Genomic DNA, 24,563 nt, shown 5'->3' on the forward strand with positions numbered 1-24,563 from the left:
AAATCAAGTGCAACTTTTTATGTTGGGGCGTGTTTGAGTTGAATATTTTGTCTTGATATCGTACAAAGTAAGAATATTTCATACATCGTCTCGCTTCAGATTCTATTATTTTTATATATCAAAGCTACAGGTTGATTTTTTAACACAAAAAAATCACAGTACTAAAAGATGAAATATATGGGTCAAGTGAAATACCTATCTAATGAGTCACAAAAACAGAGAAGGGGTGTTCGAATAGATATTTTTTTAATGAAAGTACTTGACAGTCTTTCAAGTTGGATGATGAAAATGCATATCTTTGAAAAATTATAATTTTTTGTATGTGATAACTAGGGTTTATAGTCTTCATACACTACAGGGGCGGATCCAGCCATTTTAAAAAGGGAAGGTTCCTAACCCAGGACAAAGGGGGATTCCAATTACATGTCCCCATTCAAATGCATTGATTGTCCAAAAAAAAGGGGGGGTTCCAACCCCGGAACCCCCGCTCTGGATCCGCGCCTGCACTAAAATAATCTAGTCTGCCCTTCAACGAAATATTTAATTAGAATTTTTTTAAATATTTATGAATTTTCGAAAATTCCACCTGACAACCGATCAGACAATAGTTTTAAGTTGAATCAATGCAGACAAGATCATTAACTGATGCTCATTAGCTAGTTGATACATTTGTCTTTTAAAATACAACTGACATATAAGGATCGTAATGGTGCAATTTGGATAAATTTATCCGTTTCCAAGAGCAAAATTGGTAGCGTGTCATCCCTACAATGGCTTCTATTTCTACGATTGTGAAAATGAGCTGGCGTAATGGGGAGATAATTTTGACGAAGTAGAATCCTGACTGTATACATATGCATTTTATTACAATCTGTTGATACCTGTGTCTTGGCATGGTTTTTTTTTTGACTGTTTATGACGATTTTACACTAAATTCATTGGATGTTGGATATGTATTGATTGATAATTTAGTCTTAGCCATCTTGCATGATTCTTTTATGAGTTAGTTTTTATTGGCTTTGAACTAGCTGTCAGTAACTGCAAATACTCTCAGATCTGTACTTAGGTCTTAGGGTCTTTTTGTTGTTGGGATCAACAAGTGACTGACTGTGCATGTCCACTCTTTATGTATTTTTTATATGTATATCTATTTTGGCCATCTGATGAGTTAAGCCTTTTTCAACTGATTGTTATAGTTAGTTCTTATGTTGTACTGTTACACCACTGTCCCAGGTTAGGAGAAGGGTTGTGATCCCACTAACATGTTTAACCCTGCCCCATTCTGTATGTATGTGCCTGTCCCAAGTCAGGAGCCTGTAATTCAGTGGTTGTCATTTTTTGCTGTGTAACATATTTGTTTTTCATTCATTTTTTGTACATTAATTAGGCTGGTAGTTTTTTCAATGGAATTGTTTTACATTTGTCATTTGGGGCCTTTAATAGCTGACTATGTGGTATATGCTCTGGTTATTGTTGAAGGCTGTACCATGACCTATAGTTGTTAATTTTTGTGTCACTTGGTGTCTCGTGAAGATTTGACTCATTGGCAATCTTACCATATATTCTTTTTTATATTAACCAAACACTCATGAAAATGATCTAATTTTACACTTTCACATTTATATGTTCAAAGAAGCATAAAACTTGGTCAAAAACTTAATTTGGTATACTATTTTTAAATTTCCTTTCAAAATGAGCATGTGTTGAGTTTCAAGTTGATGTAATGCAAGTTTCATGATAAGCTACCTTAACTTATTTTTTAAATCCGTATAGGAAAGACAAACAGACAAACACACAAACTAACAGCCTGGGAGACAGAGGCACAGACCAGAAAACATAAATTGATAATATTCCCCTACTTCATGTAATGATATATATGTACAATAAATACTGTAAATGCTTTTATTTACCAAAATATACTGGCTTTTAAAGTTGGGGTTACAAAATTTATGAGACATGTCCAGCACATATGCAAAGCTAGCTCTTCTCATTGTCTCTATTGAATTCGTGCCTGTAATTAAATTTTAAAATGTCTCATATCTTTGAAGTATTTCTTTTAGATACTAAACTGGTACCATAAATCACATATTTATATGAATGATCACAGAAAAAATGATGAGAACAATGAATACTATACATTCTAAAAAAATGTTCTAAGGTGACCACATAAATGTGGCAATGTCTTCACCGGAGATATGACAGTTATCACAAATCATGTTCAAATGTCATCCAGGTGGTTTTTCATTATTGTCCATCTCCACTATATGTGGTTTTTTGGTATTTGTTTTTATTATTCTAAAATTCTCTTCAGTCACTTCTGGACCATAGAATTCATCCTCAGATGATTCACTGCTATCTTCTGAATCATCTTCTCCTGAGCTCTGTTCAAACAATGCAATGTTCTGTGAAAAAAATAATAGACATTCATAACATTATTAAAGGACAAGAGATTTCAATGAGCCTTAGCCAGTTATTGCACATAAATATGGCAACAACTTCCTTTGTGACGGGAGGCAATTTTTGTTTGTGCTTGCACTATTTGTTTCCATAAAAACATTAATATTTATAAGCTGATATGGAAAAGATATGTTTGGAATTTTGTTATATAGTATGGTAGTGGTCTAGTAGATGAATATATCTTACCACTATCAGACTATAGAGAAATACAAATGTATAAATGTTCAGTACAAACCTATTATCTTTTTTTTTTCATTTTTAATAGACATTTTATGCAAAATATTTTTCAGGCACATTTATATCATGGGGCTGGGCATGCACACATTTAAACTATATTAATCCAATTATTTCATACAAAGATATCTTTTTTTTTTCTTTTTTTTTTTTAAATATATCCAAGATTATTTAAAGAATGCAAAATGAATTCTTACCATTTCTATAACATGATCATTTTCATTAGATATACATTCTATGTCAAGGTCATCTGCAGGAATAGTGTCAAGTTCTTTGTTTGCATCCTTCATCAAAGGAAGAAATTGTTTCACACTTGATAAAACTGTAATCAAATTTAGATTAAAAGTTAAGAAAAAGCATATGTTTTTCATATTAAATCTTCAAATGACATGTATGTTTGGTCTAGCAATGGCAAAACATTGTATCTACATATATACTTGTCAATAACAATCTTAGATGCTATAAGTACAAATACATTATATCCTGACAGCCCAGGTCACTTATGCTAAAAATGTTATCTCATGTCATGTTCAATAATTTCTTTATTTTTATGAGAGTTTTGTGTTGATTACTGCAGATGTTTGTTTATCTGTGTATATCAACTTTAAATTCTTCCACTACTTTTACTGCTCCAGCTAAAGGTAATGGGGACATTAAGTGTTACCCATGACAGTCGTTCTTTCCATCCATCCCATTTTGATTTTTGCTCTCTTTCTCAAATTTGCCTCATGCAAATTTTATGAAGCTTTAACAAAATGCTTAGAACCAAAAGTTGAAAACTTACACACAGAATAAGAATTTGGGCAATGAGTCACTTGCCATTCTAGAGTTATGCCCCTGTATCAGGCATGGTGCGAATTACATGGCAATGTTGTGCATTATATAACTATTACTAAATGACAAAACCATGCATTAAATTACAATTACAATAACAAGGCCAAAACATAGGTGGAAAAAAAGCATTTTTTTCTGTTTCCACACTCTAACTTAAGTTTGTCTCATCAAAATTTTATGAAACTCATATACAATGATAAGAACTACAACAAGCAGACAGAGGTCGTATTTGGGTTGTGAGACAGTTTCCGCATGCTTTTTTTTTACTGGAAAAATTGCAAAGCTTGAGTCCTCAGACACATTCTTCTTTTTTTTGTTGTGTCATCCTAAGGCTTGACACTTAAGGTTCAAGATGTCTTTTTTTTGTTGTGTCATCCTAAGGCTTGACACTTAAGGTTCAAGATGTCTTTTTTTTTGTTGTGTCATCCTAAGGCTTGATGTCCTTTGATTTTATATCTACATAACTTCCTAGTTCATTAACATACATGTACAACCAACATCTCTTTTCTTTAAATTTGTAAGGGTTCCGCGGAACCCAGTGTCTCGCCTACTTTTGCTGTTAATCACACACTCAACAAAAACGATGAAAATAATCGAAAAATTATTCCTCTCGATACTATCTTTTGATTGTCAGAAGCTTCTGTCCAAGTTTGGTAAAAATCCAGGCTAGTTTAATAATCTTAAAAATGTTTTAAAAACTTTAACTGCAGACTGTATGTAATGTAAACTGGAAGAAAAACTAAGTCCATTTATAAGTAAAATATGGGAAAAATGGAATTTTATTTTTACAAAATTTACTTCTGGATACTATCTTCTGATCATAAACGAGCTTCTGGCATGGCCAAGTTTCTTACAATTCCAGGATAGTTTAAGAAAGTTATTAAAATTTTAAAAACTTTAACCACAGAGTGAATGTTATCGTTCCTGGCAGAAAAACTAAGTCCATTTATAACATGTATAAGTAAAATACGGAAAAAATGGAATTTTATTTTTACAAAATTTACTCCTGGATACTATCTTATGAACATAAACAAGCTTCTGTCCAAGTTTGGTAGAAATCTGGGATATTTCAAGAAAGTTATTAAAATTTCAAAAACTTTAACCACAAAGTGAATATTTGTGGACGCCGCCGACGACATCGACAGAATGTAGGATCGCTATGTCTCGCTTTTTCGACTAAAGTCGAAGGCTCGACAAAAATCAGTTATTTTTTTATACAGTAATCATTTGTCTTTCCAAACCTTTCAAACCATTCAGCACATATAATTATACATACATAGTGATACACTTATCCTTGCAATGTATAGCAATATAACTAACCTGAACTTGGAGGCATCTTACAGATGGTTGGAGGTGTAGTGGACTTTCTATCAGTTTGTTTAACAGATAATAACTCTGCTAAACCTTTGTCTAAAAAAATGAAGATAGAAATTGGTTTGTAGCATGTCAATATGTACTTTATCAAGCTTGCTATCATATTACATACTTATACATGTAGTATCACAAAAACTCAAATGCCCATAAAATTCCAAGAAGATTTCGACTCTTGACAAAAAAAATACAAATAACAATTAAAAGTTATCATAAATGATGCTAGCTCTACTAGTTGGTTGATGTTGTTAACTTGTTTGTGGTATGTGATAATGAGTACAATCTATTGCCCCGTTTTCCATTGTAGATCTGACAAATGAGATTTAGGCTGTTTTCTTAGTCTTTTGGGCAGAATTGTAGGTTGAGTCTGAGAAAGCGAATTTTTGAATTTGCTTCCTTAGCTACATTTTAAGTCTTCTGTTATTTGTAGGTAATGATTGTGTTTGACCTGTTGAAGTATGTGTCCATCAAGGGTGCAGAATTTCTGGCTTTTGATTGTACTCAAATCTTTTTAAACAAGAGTGCACACGCTGAAATGTCTCGCCTTCTATACTAATCATTGATATTATGTTGATAGTCCTAAGTATAAAGTTAAGCTTTATAACAACTGTCACATAAACTTAACATTAACCAAGATAACTAAACAAAGACCAATGAACCTTGAAAATGAGGTCAAGGTCAGATGAACCATGCCAGTCAGACATGTACAGCTAACAATGCTTCTATACAACATATATAGTTGACCTATTACTTATAGTAATATAGTTTAAGAAAAATAGACCAAAACACAAAAACTTAACACAGGGCAATGAACCGTGAAAATGAGGTCAGGGTCAAATAAAACCTGTGCGACTGACATAAAGATCATAAAATATTTCCATACACCAAATATAGTTCACCTATAGCTTATAGTATTAGATAAAAAGACCAAAACTCAAAAACTTAACATTGACCACTGAACCATGAAAATGAGATCAAGGTCACATGACATCTCCCCGCTAGACATGTACACCTTACAATCATTCCATACAACAAATATAGTAGACCTATTGCATATAGTATGAGAATCAAAGTGATGGAAATCACTCATGGAAAGACTAGAAGAGTAGTTTGAATTATTTCATATTAAGGTATCATGGTGGGGAAAAATGAACATTTATAAAGCACTATTGCTGAAAATTGCATTTACAGCAGGTCTTAAGAAGGAAACTTGCTTTTCCAGTATGAGGATAAAATGAGCTCTAATTCAATAATATGGGTCTCTTAATTTGCACAATTTTATTTAAACTGCAGTTTATATCTTAATTATCGAAATTATGTTGCCGGTTCTGAACATGTTTCAAAAAACAAAAAAATGCAAAAATTCTTCTAGTAAATGTTACCAACTATCCTTGTAAGACATTAAATCTGGACCAACAGCTTAAAACTTTAAAGTGTCAACAACAAAAATTGAAAAATGTTGTTTTGGGGCATTTTGTAAGTTGAAACAGAGGTTATATGGCATTGAAGATTAAAAGTTTTAGAGTGCCTTTTGATCAATTTTTAAAGTATTTTTCAACACAGGGCATTGAAAATGTACTTTTTCAACGTAAACCAATTAAAAAACTTATCTTATTGAAATGTGGATTCTTTCTTGATTGCAAAAATATATATTCATTTTAAATGACTAAAATAGACATAATGATTGATGGGAAATAAACTAATAAACAATGGTTTGTTATAATTAAAAAAAAAAAATGTTTAAACTGTTTCAAGCTAATTCCTGATAAAAAAAAGTGTACTAATTTAATTGTTGATTAATTACAGATGATTATTGGAAATTTATGAAGTAAATTATAGGCCTTACTTGAATACCTTTTATTTATTCATATTTATATTCATATTTCATTTTTTTAAAGATCTTGTTAATCCATTATTCATTTATCTTTCAGATATAATTTACAGAATCACTTTATGTAATGTAGATCAAAAGTAATTGGCAATAAATAAATCTATCATCCTTATAAATATCAAACATCCAATATACACATTTGTGTATTCAATTACGAGGTCAAATACTTATGTATTAAGAATTATATTGAGTGGTCTGTATAATTATGTAAGACTGGGGTTGATAGGTAATGTGGTCAATTTGATTGGCAGTTTAGGAGGTGGGGCATTGTAATTAAAGGTCCACCTTGTCTCTGATTGTTTAGTGATAATGACAGTTGTCAATCATACTAGTTGAATCAATACCCAGTTACCTAATCAAAATGTTTTTTTAACAAGAATGTGTCCACAGTACACGGATGCCCCACTCACACTATCATTTTCTATGTTTAAAGGACTGTGAAATTGGAATAAATTCTCTAATTTGGCATTAAAATTAGAATGATCTTATCAAAGGGAACATGTATACTAAGTTTCAAGTTGATTGGACTTCTACTTTATCAAAAACTACCTTGACCAAAAACTTTAAACTGAAATTTGCACTATCATTTTCTATGTTCAGTGAACCGTAAAATTGGGGTCAGAACTCTAATTTGGCATTTAAATTATAAAGATCATATCATAGGGCACATGTATACTAAGTTTCAAGTTGATTGGACTTCAACTTCATCAAAAACTACCTTGACCAAAAACTTTAACCTGAAGCCAAAAACTTTAACCTGAAATTTGCACTATCATTTTCTATGTTCAGTGAACCGTAAAATTGGGGTCAAAACTCTAATTTGGCATTTAAATTAGAAAGATCATATCATAGGGCACATGTATACTAAGTTTCAAGTTGATTGGACTTCAACTTCATCAAAAACTACCTTGACCAAAAACTTTAACCTGAAGCCAAAAACTTTAACCTGAAATTTGCACTATCATTTTCTATGTTCAGTGAACCGTAAAATTGGGGTCAAAACTCTAATTTGGCATTTAAATTAGAAAGATCATATCATAGGGCACATGTATACTAAGTTTCAAGTTGATTGGACTTCAACTTCATCAAAAACTACCTTGACCAAAAACTTTAACCTGAAGCCAAAAACTTTAACCTGAAATTTGCACTATCATTTTCTATCAGTGAACCGTAAAATTGGGGTCAAAACTCTAATTTGGCATTTAAATTAGAAAGATCATATCATAAGGAACATGTGTACTAAGTTGCAAGTTGATTGGACTTCAACTTCATCAAAAACTACCTTGACCAAAAACTTTAACCTGAAGCGGGACAGACGGACGAACGGACGAACGAACAGACGGACGAACGAACAGACGGACGAACGGACGCACAGACCAGAAAACATAATGCCCCTCTACTATCGTAGGTGGGGCATAAAAAGCCTGCAGATCAACACACCTTAATGACATACATTCTTGAATGAACTGCTCCAATAATATACCCAGTTTTTTCAGTTTATATGTGTATTATGTGCACATACATCAGAACCATAGGGAACTATATTTCAGTGTGAATACATTTAGTAACAGTAGCTAACCTGTCCTGTTGTTAGGGAAGCCGGTGCCTAAGTAAAGATTTAGAACAAGTTCTAATCTTTCCAAAAACAGACCAAAACACAAAAATTTAACTATAACCACTGAACCATGAAAATGAGGTCAAGGTCAGATGACACCTGCCAGTTGGACATGTACACCTTACAGTCCTTCCATACACCGAATATACTAGCCCTATTGCTTATAGTATCTGAGATATGGACTTGACCACCAAAACTTAACCTTGTTCACTGATCCATGAAATGAGGTCGAGGTCAAGTGAAAACTGTCTGACAGACATGAGGACCTTGCAAGGTACGCACATATGAAATATAGTTATCCTATTACTTATAATAAGAGAGAATTCAACATTACAAAAAATTTGAACTTTTTTTTCAAGTGGTCACTGAACCATGAAAATGAGGTCAAGGACATTGGACATGTGACTGACGGAAACTTTGTAACATGAGGCATCTATATACAAAGTTTGAAGCATCCAGGTCTTCCACCTTCTAAAATATAAAGTTTTTAAGAAGTTAGTTAACACCGCCGCCGTAGCCGCCGCCGCCGGATCACTATCCCTATGTCGAGCTTTCTGCAACAAAAGTTGCAGGCTCGACAAAAAATTAAGGTAACGAAAATTATTTCAGACCTCTGACAAATCATGAGAAGAATATTTTGTTGAATCACGGTAAAATGTTAACCAATTTTATGATTACAATAGTCGATATGATTGTTTGACAGCTTACGGTAAAGGGCATAACCATGATAACTACCCTCATACTTTTCCAGTGAAAGAAATCTTACATTATGATTTATCTGTAACATTTTGTCCACCGTATGATTCCCATTACTTAACACTAGCGTGTAAGGTCGGTATCCGAAAGTGTTATTGGACCTGATAGCTGAAAATGTTTGACAGCATAGAAAACGGTACCTTGAATGACCAAATAACACTTGAAAATTTAATATTAGCACATATTGGTGATTTTTAAACATTAATTATTAAATAATAGTATATTATAGATGTATTTAATAGCTTAAACATGATTTACAGAAAGCATTTTAATTCATAAGGAACTTTTTAAATTCAGTGTGTACATTTGTACATCCAACATATGGTGACCAAGGAAATCACAATGGCCGCCATGTTGGATGTACGCACTAAATTTAAAAGGCTCTTTATGAACTTATCAGCTTTCTGTTAATCATTTTCAAGTTATAAATACATCGATAATATATTATTATTTAATAATCAATGTTTAAAAATCACCAATATGTGCTAATATTAAAATTTCAAGTGTAATTCGGTCATTACAAGTGTTATTCGGATAATAACAGTGTTATTCGGTCATTAATGTGCTTTCGAGACGTGACGGCCATACCACCACATTGTTCATGGGATATATCGGCCACACATTGTGAGACGTATCGTCCACACTTTAAATTTTTTTTTATTGAGATTATAACTTAAAATATAATAATAAAATAAGAATTTATTCATATTAATAACTTAAATATGATATTTTAGTATTTTTTTCTGCACAAGAGATCCTTTATTTATTCTTATAAGAGTAATCTTTGCTTGATCATCATCACTCATTGGGGCCATATTATGTAAGTATATTGATTATTTCTTCATTATCAGTTATAAACAATTTCTGAAGAATCATTTTTATCGTAATGTAATATAAAGGCATCTTTTTTCAATTAACCATCTCATACTTTTTCTCTCATAAACTCATGTCACTCATTCATTCATTCCACTGCATACACAAATTAGTCTCCCTTTCAGTTACAGTCATTCATATTTGTTCATATTGATCTGTTTGTTATACGGAAGATATTAAAAAATCATTTAGAAAACAGTATGATATTTTAATATGGGGACGAAGTCCCCAATTACAGTACAAAAATCAATAAAAAAAAAAATCAAAAATTTCTGGAAAATTTCCCGAATTTTTCATTCTACTAATGAACTCAAAATCGTTAACTTTTTTTTTAGATCTACTTCTGTTTCCGGTCTTGTTTGCATGAGACTTTGAATAAAATGTATATTTATCAACATATCAACAAATATAGGAAGGAATTCAACACCCAATCATTTTTAATAATTGTTTGATATAAAAAAAACGTTACCTGGATAACAGCGTTTCTTTGTTTACATTGAATATGACGTCATAACTTAAATAACGTCACAACTAAATCCCTTACAACAGAACCAATATCGGAAACGTTACAGTATTTCCGTCTCTTTTAACAATATTTTTTTTTGTTTGAATTATAAAAAATTAATACAGACTTCGTCCCCATTCACAGGTAAATTATGCTTGCCTCATATTATTTTATTAGATTAAACACATTCCTATATATAATGAAATGTAATGTGTAAACAAATGATATAACAAATTTAAACATGATAAATAATGTTAAAACAGTATAGTTAATTAAAAAAAAGTTATAATAACCATCTATAAGTATCAAAATAATTCATATATAACATCTAAAAAAAAACAAAAAACATGGACGATAGTCTTTACAAAGTATGGCCGTTTCATCTTTTCGGGGCACAGGCCATTCATTAGGAGGCGGTACCCGGTACTTTTACCCTCCTATGCCATTGACAAGTACCGCCTAAATGTAGGAATTTTTATATAAGATATTCATGGAATAAATTGAAAAGTACCACCTAGAAAGGTGGAAAGTACCAGTCAACATGAAAGATAATGAAACCCCTGGGGCATGGCCATTTTATCCCATGGATGTCATGGCAGTATGGCCGTTACGTCCTGCATCGATTCTTGTTACCCTTTCCCGCAAAGAATTAATATGGGGACGAAGTCCCCAATAACAGTAGAAAATTCAATAAAAAAAATTAAAAAAATGGGAAAATTTTCCCGATATTTTCATTGTACTAATGAACTCAAAATCATTCAATTTTTTTTTTTTCGCGTTTTTGAATTTCCGGATCTGCGCAGAAATCTACAATGTACTTCCTTTTCCGGTCTCGTTTGTATGAAACTTTGAGTAAAATATATATTTATCAGTCTTGTATAGAATAGGAAGGAACGCAATACCAATTTCATTTTTAACCAGGTGCTCCGCAGGGCGCAGCTTTATACGACCGCAGAGGTCGAACCCTGAACAGTTGGGGCAAGTATGGACAAAACATTCAAGCATGATACAGCTCTGAATTTGGATTGTGATCAAATTTTTGACATTACATGGTTTTTTTTTACACAAAACAAATGCCAAGATTTTACAAATCAATTAAAGATTTCTTCTTCAAACTTTTTAAATCTAAAATTAAATAGTTGACACAGCATAGGTTTCTGACACAGAATGAATGTGGTCTAATGAACTTAAAAGGTTTTTTTTGCCTTTGAGCAATTCACTATGCTGTTGAATATTAATCCTCTCAAAAAAATGTTTGAAGAAATTTTCTTTTTATTTATGAAATCTGAAATGAGAAAAATTTAACCCCCCCCCTTTTTTTTCACATCCCTGTTTCCCTTTTTCAAAACTGATATCAATTCAAATTTCTAATGGAGTTTGCAACAATAACTACTCATTTAAATACATCATAAAATATTAAGATGTAAAAAAACTGCTTGTTATCACTGAATGGTAAAGATTATTTAAATTTATCAGTTGGTAGTAAAAAGTGTATATACATTGTATATTGTATATAACAAAGATTTAAGTTGATTCTGGACAAAGAAAGATAACTCCAATTAAAAAAAATTCTTGCTATTGCACAATATTGTGAAATAGCAAAATTTTTTTTAATTAGAGTTGCCATTGCACAATACTGTGCAATTGAAAAGACTTGCTATTGCACAATACTTAATATAATAATTTTAGATCCTGATTTGGACCAACTTGAAAACTGGGCCCATAATCAAAAATCTAAGTACATGTTTAGATTCAGCATATCAAAGAGGCCCACAAGAATTCAATTTTTGTTAAAATCAAACTTAGTTTAATTTTGGACCCTTTGGACTTTAATGTAGAATTTGAAATTTGAAAACAGGACCAAAAATGAAGAATCTACATACACAGTTAGATTTGGCATATCAAAGAACCCCAAGGATTCAATTTTTGATGAAATCAAACAAAGTTTAATTTTGGACCCTTTGGACCTTAATGTAGACCAATTTGAAAACTGGACCAAAAAACTTCAATAATCAAGAATCTAAGTACATTTTTAGATTCAACATATCAAAGAACCCAACCGATTCATTTTTTGTCAAAATCAAACTAAGTTTAATTTTGGACCCTTTGGACCTTAATGTAGACCAATTTGAAAACGGGACCAAAAGTTGAGAATCTACATATACAGTTAGATTCGGCATATCAAAGAACCCCAATTATTCAATTTTGATGAAATCAAACAAAGTTTAATTTTGGACCCTTTGGGCCCCTTTTTCCTAAACTGTTGGGACCAAAACTCCCAAAATCAATACCAACCTTCCTTTTATGGTCATAAGCCTTGTGTTTAAATTTCATAGATTTGTATTTACTTATACTAACGTTATGGTGCGAAAACCAAGAAAAATGCTTATTTGGGTCCCTTTTTGGCCCCTAATTCCTAAACTGTTGGGTCCTAAACTCCCAAAATCAATACCAACCTTCCTTTTGTGGTCATAAACATTGTGTTTAAATTTCATAGATTTCTATTAACTTAAACTAAAGTTATTGTGCAAAAACCAAGAAAAATGCTTATTTGGGCCCTTTATTGGCCCCTTATTCCTAAACTATTGAAACCAAAACTCCCAAAATCAATCCCAATCTCTCTTTTGTGGTCATAAACCTTGTGTCAAAATTTCATAGATTTCTATTAACTTAAACTAAAGTTATGGTGCGAAAACCAAGAAAATGCTTATTTGGGCCCTTTTTGGCCCCTTATTCCTAAAATGTTGGGACCAAAACTCCCAAAATCAATACCAACCTTCCTTATATGGTCATAAACCTTGTGTTAAAATTTCATAGATTTCTATTCACTTTTACTAAAGTTAGAATGCGAAAACTAAAAGTATTCGGACGCCGGACGACGACGACGACGACGACGACGACGACGACGACGACGACGACGACGCCGACGCCAACGTGATAGCAATATACGACGAAAATTTTTTCAAAATTTGCGGTCGTATAATAATTCCTCGATATGAAAAAACGTTACCTGATGATAGCGTTTCTTTGTTTACATTGTATATGACGTCATAGTCCAAATAATTATGACGTCTGGCAAGGCTATTTTATTTTTTTTCTCGTCCCAAAAAAAAAATTAAAATAGCCTTGCCAGACGTCATAATACACCTTATCGCTATTCCCGGCTGACCCGTCCGCTTGAACTTTTGACGTCAACAACAATCACTTTTCCATTGTGGCGTCAGACATTTTGTTTTATGACGTCAAAATTTCACGGGAACCTGTGTGATTTCCAGCAATGGCGGACAAATAGCGATAAGGTGTATTATTTGGACTAATGACATAACTTTAATAAAGTCACAATTAAAATCCATAACAACAGAACCAAAATCCGGGAAACGTTACGGTATTTCCATTTCTTTTTTTTTTAACAAATATTAAAGTTACAAAAAAAAATTCATACAGACTTCGTCCCCATTTACAGTAAATGCCTGCCTCATATTATTAAAAAGATGGGTTTTTTTTTATGTAAACAGAGTCAATGTTGTCCATTTCAGACATTTGTTAAGAAAACCCTTTAGGAGAAGTATTAAAATTGTTACCATTTTTGCTAAATTCTACTCCTAATAACTCTTTTGACGCCATTTAATGTCAAAATTTGAGAGTAAGCCTTCCAATGTACTCAATTCATGTGTCCATGGGCGCAGACATCTTTGAAATAATCTCTATCAATTTGAATTATCGGTTGATTTTTTTGTATTAAATAAATTCGAAGAAATCATAATCAAAATAATAAGGAAAAAAATCAAAAGTATATTTAAATTTTAACAAAATCAATCTTTGCTTTTTTTAGAGACTGGTAACTGGTACCAGAATAACGGTTAAACTTTTTGTGTATCGCTCTAACCAAATAACGTGGTACCAACAAGTGACAAGTTGGCAAAATTTGTAAACAACAGCAACGCACAACCAAAATCGTTTATATCATATATGATTTGGTTACCGTATCACTTTTCATAATAACACAAAGGTAGTAATCAAATTCGATCCCAAATATAACCGCAATATATGAGAAATATAGGTCAATAATATTTAAAAATCGACTATTTCTAGGGACTTGAAGCTATACTGCTCTAGTCTTCTGTTAGTGCTTTCTTCCCTTCTTCTTCCAGGTAAGGAACCGAATTCAAATTTTGAATGTATGAGGTCCCGCGAAAACTAACGCAATGTCGGACAACACAGAAAGTTTTCTCCTGGCTATTTACAGGATAAAACGTTCTCTATATATATACAATTTAAACTATGTACAGGATGTTACTGTCTAAATTTTAGCAGAGCATGCCTTCAGGGCAGCTTTGAATCCATCAACTGTGTCAGCTGATGTTGGCAGTTGGTTCCAGTCTCTAATGGTCCTTGGAAAAAATGATTGTGCGAAGGCGTCTGTTTTGGCCCTTTCTTGGAAGAAGCGGTTTTTACCTCTGGTCCGGCTATCGTTTGGCGTCAGATATTGGTGCCTATCTATGTCTATCAGATCATGTTGGATTTTGAACAACATGCATAGCCTATTTTGTTTCCTGCGGTCTTCAAGGCTTTCCCATTTTAAAGATGTTACCATTTTTGTTACACAGCCAGGTGTGCGGTCTGTGTAGTTGTTGTTTACAAATCTAGCTGCTCTTTTCTTTACCTGTTCGATTGCTTTTATTTTAGCCTGTTTCCTAGGGTCCCATACTGTGCAAGCATACTCAACTAAAGGTCTTACTATTGTTGAATATGCTGCTGCTTTGACCGGTTTAGTGCAATCTTTTAGGTTACGTTGTATGAAGCCTAGTGTTTTGTTTCCTTTTACCACTTTGTTGTCGATGTGTCTGTCCCAGGTTAGATTATTGCTGATAGTAACTCCCAGGTATTTACTAGCTTCAAGGGTGTCCAGTGTGTGTCCGTGTAATTTGTAATTAGTTGGTATTACAGGACGATTCTTGGGTTGTATTCTAATTACATTGTACATGTACAATGCATTTTTTGCATTGAAGCTCATTTGCCACTTATCTTCCCAATCCTCTAATGATGTGAGATCTTTCTGTAGTAGGTCACTTTCTGCTTGGTAACTGATAGTTCGATAGAGGAGGCTGTCGTCTGCAAAAAGTTTGGTCTCTGATGATGTTGCTGTTTCTGGCATGTCGTTTATGTAGGCCAGGAACAGTAAGGGTCCAAGAACTGTTCCTTGAGGAACACCAGAGAGTACTACTAATAATAATAATAATAATAAATTCTTTATTTAAAGAGGGTAAACTCAGTTAGTTACAATAAACTAATCTTCCCTGAGGCCCTCGCATACAAATTACAATACAATCAAAACAGATATGTACACATAGTTAATTTACACATAGTTAATTTACACTCATGTAGTTCAATGTATTGTTATTAACATAAGATATAATGCTGTTTAAGATGTATACATGTAGTCAAAAAATCAAATGAAAATAAAAAATAAAAAATATACAAATACATTGTAGCAAACATTTCTTATCAGGGTTGTGTTAGGTACTTCTTGATACTTTGCTTAAAAGTGAAAGTGTTTTGAGCTTTACGCATTGTGTGTGGTAGTCCATTCCATAATACTGATCCAGAATAAGCAAAGGATTTCTTAAATAGTTCAGCTTTTGGCTTAGGAACTATCAGATTACCTTGAGTGACGCCTCTTAAGGAGTAAGGATTATTATCTGATTTCAGTTTAAACTTTTGAACTAGGTACATTGGTGCTTCCATATGCATACATTTATATAGAAGTAAATATTTGTGGTATTTTATTCTATTGTCAACTGTCATCCACCCAAGTTTTTTAAATAAGGGGGCTGAGAGGGATAAAGGATCTGCATCTAGAATTAATCTTGCTGCCCTTTTTTGGAGTTTTAAAATTCTTTTTATCCCTTCATTTTTACATTCACCCCAAATAATACAGCAGTAGTCAATTAAGGGAAGAATATACCCATTGTAATATGTTTTCCTTGCATTTATATCTAAAAATTTCTTTATTTTAGAAAGAAGGTATATTCTGGATGATATATTAGCACAAACTTGGTCAATTTGATTTTTCCAGTTAAGTGTGTTGTCTATTTTAACACCTAATAATTTTTCACATGAAGAATTTTGTAATACTTTTGAATTTATTATCAAGTTTGGTTGACAGGTCTGAATTGATAGTTTCTGTTTTGTTCCAGTAACCAAACATTTTGTTTTATTTGCATTAATGAACATGTTGTTCATTTTACACCACTCTTCAACCCTGTATAAATCTTCTTGAACATCATCATGTATGTTTTCTATGTTTTTCCCAGATTTATGAAGAGTGGTGTCATCAGCATATAGGTCTGTTTCACAGTTTTCAATGCATAAGGGAAGGTCATTTATAAATAGTACAAACAATAGGGGACCAAGTATAGAACCTTGGGGGACACCAAATTTTACATGTTGTTGTTCAGAATAAACATTACAAATGTTTACCTGCTGTTTTCTGTTATTGAGGTAAGACTTGAAAAAACTAACAGAAGCCTCACTAAATCCATAAATTTTAAGCTTTAAACAAAGAATATCATGATCTACCAAATCAAAAGCTTTTTTAAAATCTAATAAAATTGCTAGATTTAAATTACCATCATTCATTTCTTGCAACCATTTGTCAATGATATTGATAAGTGCAGTTTGACAAGAATGTTGCGGCCTGAAACCAGATTGTGTAGGGTGTAAAAGTTTAAGTTTTGATAAATATTTGTACATTTTATTAGAAACATGTTTTTCTATTAATTTTGATAAAGTTGGAAGAACAGATATAGGTCTGTAATTTGTTGCTAGAAGCTTGTCACCATCCTTGAAAACTGGTGTTACCTTAGCATTCTTCAGTAATGAAGGATATATACCAGTATCTATCATTCTGTTAAATATATATGTGAGAGGTGATGCAATAAAAGGGGCACTTAATCTTAGGATTTTTGGTCCAATATTATCCATACCAGATGCTTTATTTATATCAAGTTTTGCTAATTCATTAAATAGCTCATTCATGTTCACTGGTGGTATAGAAAAATTTTCATGTTTATGTAATTTATTTTTAACAAATTTACTTAGATTACTAAAATCTGCTTTGTTAACAGGTGTATAATTTCCTTGTTCTCTTAGTTTTTCAGCACAGGAAGTGAAAAAGTTATTAAAAGTATCAGCTATACATTTTTTACTTTTAGTTGTATTGTTATCTTCTGTGGCTAACTCATATGGTGTATTTTTAACTTTTGGGTTCAGACTGTGAAGACATTTCCATAAGGTTTTAGGGTCATTCGAGTCTTTTACCATATTTTTATAATAATTCTTTTTTGAGTTATCTACAATTTGTTTAGTTTTATTTCTCCAAAATTTATACTCACTCCATAAACCAAGTGCATTATATTTATCTCTCATATTCCTAGCGTAAATGATTTCACTGTTATACCATTCAGGCTGCCTGTCCCTTTTAACTCTCTTTTTAACAACAGGAGCATGTTTATCTAAAGCCTTGTTCAACATATCATAAAACAATTGTAGACAGTCAGAGGGGTTTTCTTCAAATTCAATTTCATGAAAAGGTGTCGATTGCAGATCTAATAAAAAATTGTTTTGGTTGAAATTTTTAAAATTTCTATATGTAATTGTACTGTGTGTATTCTTTTTGCCTATGTTGACTTCTTTCCTTGTTAAACAGATAGGATAATGGTCACTTATTGCATATCTACACACATGTGATTCCTCTACCATATTTGGATTATTGACATAAATATGATCAATCAGTGTACTAGTATCTTTTGTTACCCTTGTGGCTTCTTCAATCAGTTGTTGAAAATTATATGATTCTAAAACATTTAGCCATTTTTGAGGAGGTTTGTTTGGTACTTTAAAATTAAAATTAAAATCACCCATAATTGTTATATCTGAATTCATGGTCATTGCCATTCTTATTTCTTTTTCAAAATCATCAACCCAATCTATCAGTGATTTTGGTGGCCTATAAACAAAACATAATAAAAAAGATTTTTTGTAATCTGGTTTAATTTCAAACCACATTGTTTCCCTACCCCCTATTTCTATGTTGTTTTTTCTTAAAAATTTAATAGTTTCAGAAAAGTAAACAATCAGACCACCCCCACCTTTGGATGTTCTGTCCTTTCTTTCAAATACATAACCAGGTACTTGTAATTCATTATCAGTTGTGTGTTTTGTTAAAAATGTTTCACACAATCCTAATACATCAGGTTGGTTATCAGAAAACATAAGGTTATGTTTAATTTCTTCATATTTACTTTCAATCCTATTAACATTATGAGAACAAATCCTAATACCTTTTGATTTACTAAAACCATAAGAATTAAAAATCTTATCATTAGCTGTCAGTGCATGGTTTTCTAAATTGATTATATAATATATACAAACACTAATTGCTAAAATAAACACAGAGACATAGGATAATTTCACATCAATTATTAAATTGACCTGAGGGAGAGGTAATAATAAATTATCTACATTAGACTCATTATCAAACATTACACAGTTTGTATCATGCTGTTTAATACCAAGTAATATATCCTGTCCAGATTTCTGAGATTCAGTGTTAAAATTATCAGAATTAATCAACCCATCATTAGTACTATAAAGTTTGACAGTAGACATTTCCTGGGTTGTGTCAAGTGAGAAATTACTCTCATTCTTGTCTTTAATTGTTTGTCTAGTGTTTCTAGTTTTCTTTATCTCAGAAATCTGAAGCCCTTGTGACAAAGAAAATAATTTACACATGCATGGAAATAAATTGCATTCAGAACATAATATTGTCAGTACATCAAATTTGTTTGAAACAGATGTTAAATTGGCATTTCCTTCTTTGCCATTTTTTCAAGCAGTACAAGATTTTAGTTTGTGTCCATACCTATTACACTTGAAGCATTTAATTTTCATATTAAATCTACAGAAGGATGTTTTATGGTTAAGTTCACCACAGTTCTCACATTCATCATGTGTATTGATTATTCCTATTATGTTATCTATTGTTTTGATGTATCTTGATGTTCCTCTTGAATTGAAATGAATACCATCATGAGCATAGAAATGATTGTTTTGATTGAAGCTGTCACGCATATACATTTCATACTGTCTTATAAAAACTAGTCCAAGGTGTTGACATAATCTTTCTAAAGCTACATTTGCCCTGTAAACATCTACATCAATCCTGGGAGGGAGTCCTGAGACTATGATGTTACAGTCAGAGTTACTACAACTACGAGCTGCTATAAGTAAACTTTCATATTCAATTTCAAAATCTTTCAAGGATTTTCCACCACTTATGTCGTTTCCACCAACTTGAAGAATAATATTCTTATATGCTTTCAGATCCATATTCATAATTTCCTTTGTTATTCTATCAATTTGTGCCCCTCTGAATGTTCTTATGTTGGTTTTTGATAGGCCAGAAGTTCTAATCCCTTTAAGTATTGATGATCCAATGATTAAATTTTTGTCACCTGATTTTTTAACCTTCTCTGGACTATGGTTGTTCATAGTTTTTTGATTTGGACTTGAGTTTTTATGTTGGGATTTTGGCTCAAGGACAGGTAGGCATTTATCTTCTGTGAGTTTTAACTTGGACAGTCTTGGAGCTGGAATAGGTCTTGTCTGAGTAGATGCATCACAAGTGTTGACATATTGGGATGTTTGGCACTCAACAGAAACAGCTAATAATTCAGTTTGTATTGATTGCTCACTGCATTTTTTCACTGCTAGTTCACTGCAAGTACTGGTACTTGCTCAGAGACAGCTCCTTCTAGAATAACGCTTTGCATTCTGTTTTGTAGAAATGATCTTATCCACCTGTTTGCTTTAGGATTTACTCTGTAGTACTCAAGTTTATGTAGTAGGCGATGGTGTGGCACTTTATCAAACGTTTTAGCAAAATCTAGTAGGATGATTGTATATATTGCTTAAAAATGGTTTTAACTTGTACAAAATTTAAAATAAAGTAAAATTAAGAAATAATTCATGGAAGCCATAGATTTGTTGGAAATTTACACATGGCCTGGGCCGTGATATTCTAATTTTATCCTGAGCGTTAGCGAGGGATAAAATTAACGAATATCACGGCCCAGGCCATGTGTAAATTTACAACAAATCTATGGCTTCCATGAATTATTTCGATTCTAATAGGTCAAATACGATCATTAAAAAACTGAAGCGATGATGGGTATACCGTGTGTGTGGCTGTTCTATTTTACCCACTGTTCGGTAAATGTAAAACAAATCTAATAAACCTGCATGAATGATTTCTTAACTATAACCGCTAGAAAAAATGTGATTACTTTTTTTACTTCTCAGTAAACACAGCATTTGCAATATCAGATTTGCATTTTTTATCGTAAGCTACCGTCAAATTCACTGTTGACATGTTGTAACCAAGGAGCCGCCATGTTGACCTGCTGAAATCAGTAAATGTGCGAATATTGCAATAGAACAGAAAAACAAGCAACACCTACCTCAATAACTTATTTTAATGCAATTGTATCCGAGTTTAGAAGGTAAGCGCAATCGAAAAACCTTCAGCTTTGACGTTTTCATTCGTATGACGTCATGTTTTGAAATGACGTTAATGCGCAAAAATCACCACTGGAATTTCGCGGAATTTTAATTTGTTTTGTTTTTGTCCATTTTTCCGTTCTCTAATGTGTAAATTCTTTTTGTTATGCATCAGAATCAGAATAAATGTTCTGTAGGGTTTTATTCAATTGTAATTGTTAACACAGCGAAATCCACAACCGTTTACACATAGGTTACGATACATGTGGATTTACGTGGGAGGCATATTTAAACAGCCATTTGTGTACATCTCGGAGTGCGCTAAGTATAGATATATCGAGAATTTTATCACGGTGTTGTTTACAAAGCGAAAGAAGCACGTCATATTAGAATATACATTTAAATTCACCAATGCATAAAGAACAACAATAAATAGACCAGAACGTGTCTTTTTCTGTAGAGGACAATGATCACAAAGTTTCAGAAATATATGTTTCATGACTTATGTTGGCAAAATGTGTTTTCATGTAATTGTATGTTTTATGCAGTCCATCATGGCTTAAATAAGTGTGAAACTATTTATGGTACTTAAAGCTTGCATTCCTCAATGACAATTACGTTAGATACTAGTAACTAAATTCTTCCAAAATATTTAAGAACGATTCCTAATAATTTTGGGAAATACTCCTCCCTCTCGATTTTATAGTGTGCAAAGACTAAAACAATGTCTTATATGCTTACTCTGTAAAAGTAAAAGAGAGCTGAAATAGTTTTCATTGGACCACGCTTCATTATCAATATCTTTGGATCTACTCTTCAACATTTTTGGCCTACAACATGACTTATGTAAATTTATAACTCAATTTTTGTTTATGAACTATAAGATCATTGCATGAGGTGAATGTCATTTTGATATGTTTTAAATATTTATCCTCTACTTTGAAAGCATGTATTTGTGGCCTTTGGATGTTGTCTGCTCCACGGGCAGGTTGTTTTTTTAGACACATACCCCATTTCAATTCTCAATTTTATTTGTAAACACATCTAACCTGACTATCTTATGTCTTTTAGTGTCAACTAGAATAAAAGTATTTTACTACAATGTATTGCCTTCAAAGTGGACACTCACAATTATAATTCATTTAATAAAGATATGTCCATAGATAGTCATAAGAGATCATAAGACATGTCCTAAGATATATCTTATGACAGGTCTTAGGAATGCTTAGTAATACCGACCCCTGGACATCAGACTTGGGGTAATTGTAATTGTAATCATTAATCAGCTGTAATTGATTACAATTTTTCAAGTAATCAGTGTAATCATTAATCAGCCAAAAATCTGATTACATGTAATTTAATTTAATCAATTACTTTTCAAAATACCCTGTAATCATGATTACTTTTTGATTACATTCTGATTACAATGAAAAAAATCTAAAATTGTGTTTTGGTCATTAAATGAACCTCTTTGTTATTCATATTTTATAAATTTTAAACATACTAAAATTATTTGGTTACTTTAAGCATGTCTTCTTCAGTAAAAAATAAACTGTTACAGTATTGAAAAGTCATCATTAGCCTAAGCAGAGACATATAATACAATTATATATCTTTTATCTTGGTAAAAGATATTTTACATACATGTATATTCATCGTTTTATAATGATCTTCATATTAATATTTGATAATAACTGTTATATATTCAAGTAATACTTTTCTTTAACCCTGAATTATAATCTTTTGTTAATTTTTGTGATTTTTATCAACTTTGAATTGACAGGTAGGAGACTAATTAAGGTTTGTTTTTATTGCAATTACAAATTGAGTATAGCTGTAGGGAAATATATATGATAAAAGATAAATCAGACATGAAAATTTATCTAATTAGCACAAACTAAATTAAAAGAAGGACAAATATGTTGTTTAATTTTTTTTGTATTGGACTGGACATGTAAAATGCAATGATTTTTAGTACTAACTGGTAACTTTATTTCATCCATACTTAAACTTCCATAAACTGCAACTTGGAATACATATAAATTATGAAAGAGGTCAGAAGACAAACAAAAAACTCTTGATTATGATTTATCTTTATTAAATTTAATTCAAAATAATTCAGAGATCATTGGTGATAAAATGTTATGTATATATATGTAGTGAAATTTGGTGTTTATTTAAATAAATGAAGTTTAATTTGAAGTTATCATTTTATAATTGAACCAATTAAAATACTTTCTCAAAAATGCTATTGTGTTATTGAACATTTATTCATTCACATCATTCAAAATGTTTTGTTTTTCAATTCATTGTAATCAGATGTAATCATGATTACTTTGCCAATGTAATCATTAATTTAATCAGATACTTTCAGAAATGATGTAATCATTAATTTAATTTAATCGTACAAATGACAACGTAATTGTAATTTAATCAATTACATTGAAAGTAATCGGACCCATCTCTGCAACTACCGGGTAATTTTCTATTTTTTATGAAAAGGGCTGTTGTATAAAGAAATCTTTTTAATAAATTTAACTTACATGTACATTTGTACAAGAAGACATATTGTGATATTCCATAAGGTATTCTTAAAATAAACTGAATAATGTAAACTTAGTTTTTTCGAAAGCAGATATATATGTATTGACTTTTTATACGACAGCAAAAATTAAAAATTTTTTGGTCGTATATTGGTACATGTATCACTTTGTCGTCATTAGCGTCAGTGTCGTCCGAAGACAGATGGTTTCCAGATAATAACTTGAGTATAATTTAATAGAAATCAATAAAATTTTAAAACAATGTTTATAACCACAAAAGGAAAGTTGGGATTGATTTTGGGGGTTATGGTCCCAAAGGTTTAGAATAAGGGGTCCAAAACGAGCATTTATCTAGTTTCAGGACAATAAGTTGTGTATACGCGCGTACATATTTCAATTGTTCTGAAATTGCACCACAATATTTAATACCATAAGTAGAAGGTTGGGATTTAATTTAAGGGTTATGGGGCAAACAGCTTAGGAATAGGGCCATAGAGGCCAAAAACAAGTATTTTTCTAGTTTTCCCGACAGTAACTTGTGTGAAACTGTATGGATCTGTCTGACATTGAACCACAAGAACATAACAAAGAGAAGGCATGATTCAGTTTGGGGTTAATTTCCCCCAACATGTAGGAATAAGGGGGCCAAAAAAGGGCCATAAAGAAACAGACAATAACTTGTGTTTAAGGGTATGGATCTCTCTGAAATTATAACTACAAGGTTTCTTACTACAAAGGAAAGGCTGGAATTGAGTTTTGGTGTTCTTGCTCGAAGGGGGGTTTCAATAAGTGAGGGACCAAAAAAGGCGCCCAAATAAGCATTTTTGTAGTCTCCAGTCAATAACTTGTGTTTAAGTGTTTAAATCTCTCTGAAATTATACCACAAGTTTCCATACTACAAAGTAATGGTTAAGGGGGGGGGGG

At 31.9% G+C, this 24,563-nt stretch overlaps 2 protein-coding genes across 3 annotated transcripts in view; one reads left to right on the plus strand and one right to left on the minus strand.

The window, feature by feature from the left end:
• Positions 1-1,888: 1,888 nt before the first annotated feature.
• On the minus strand, positions 1,889-14,267 carry LOC143071400 (NOP protein chaperone 1-like). The gene is made up of 4 exons (XM_076245664.1): positions 14,118-14,267; positions 4,846-4,935; positions 2,889-3,013; positions 1,889-2,402 (listed from the first exon to the last, which is right to left on the minus strand). Exons 1-4 carry the CDS (start codon positions 14,158-14,160, stop codon positions 2,226-2,228), a joined length of 435 nt encoding a protein of 144 aa, XP_076101779.1. The 5' UTR covers positions 14,161-14,267; the 3' UTR covers positions 1,889-2,225.
• Positions 14,268-14,387: 120 nt separating this feature from the next.
• LOC143071387 (solute carrier family 41 member 1-like) overlaps positions 14,388-24,563 on the plus strand; it is a 46,603-nt gene continuing 36,427 nt past the window's right edge. For both annotated transcript variants that reach the window (XM_076245646.1, XM_076245654.1), the window contains exon 1: positions 14,388-14,545. The gene's annotated coding sequence lies outside the window, so the exon portion shown is untranslated. The remainder of the gene's footprint in view (positions 14,546-24,563) is intronic.

This window comes from Mytilus galloprovincialis, chromosome 1 (genome assembly GCF_965363235.1).
Source record: "Mytilus galloprovincialis chromosome 1, xbMytGall1.hap1.1, whole genome shotgun sequence".
NCBI lineage: Eukaryota > Metazoa > Mollusca > Bivalvia > Mytilida > Mytilidae > Mytilus > Mytilus galloprovincialis.

Coding starts and splice junctions, on each gene's coding strand:
- LOC143071400 (XM_076245664.1), bottom strand. CDS start 14,160: ATGGCGTCAAAAGAGTTATTAGGAGTAGAATTTAGCAAAAATG. Junction 4,936..14,117: donor AGTAGAATTTAGCAAAAATG/GTAACAATTTTA, acceptor TCATTTTTTTAG/ACAAAGGTTTAGCAGAGTTA. Junction 3,014..4,845: donor TAAGATGCCTCCAAGTTCAG/GTTAGTTATATT, acceptor ATTTGATTACAG/TTTTATCAAGTGTGAAACAA.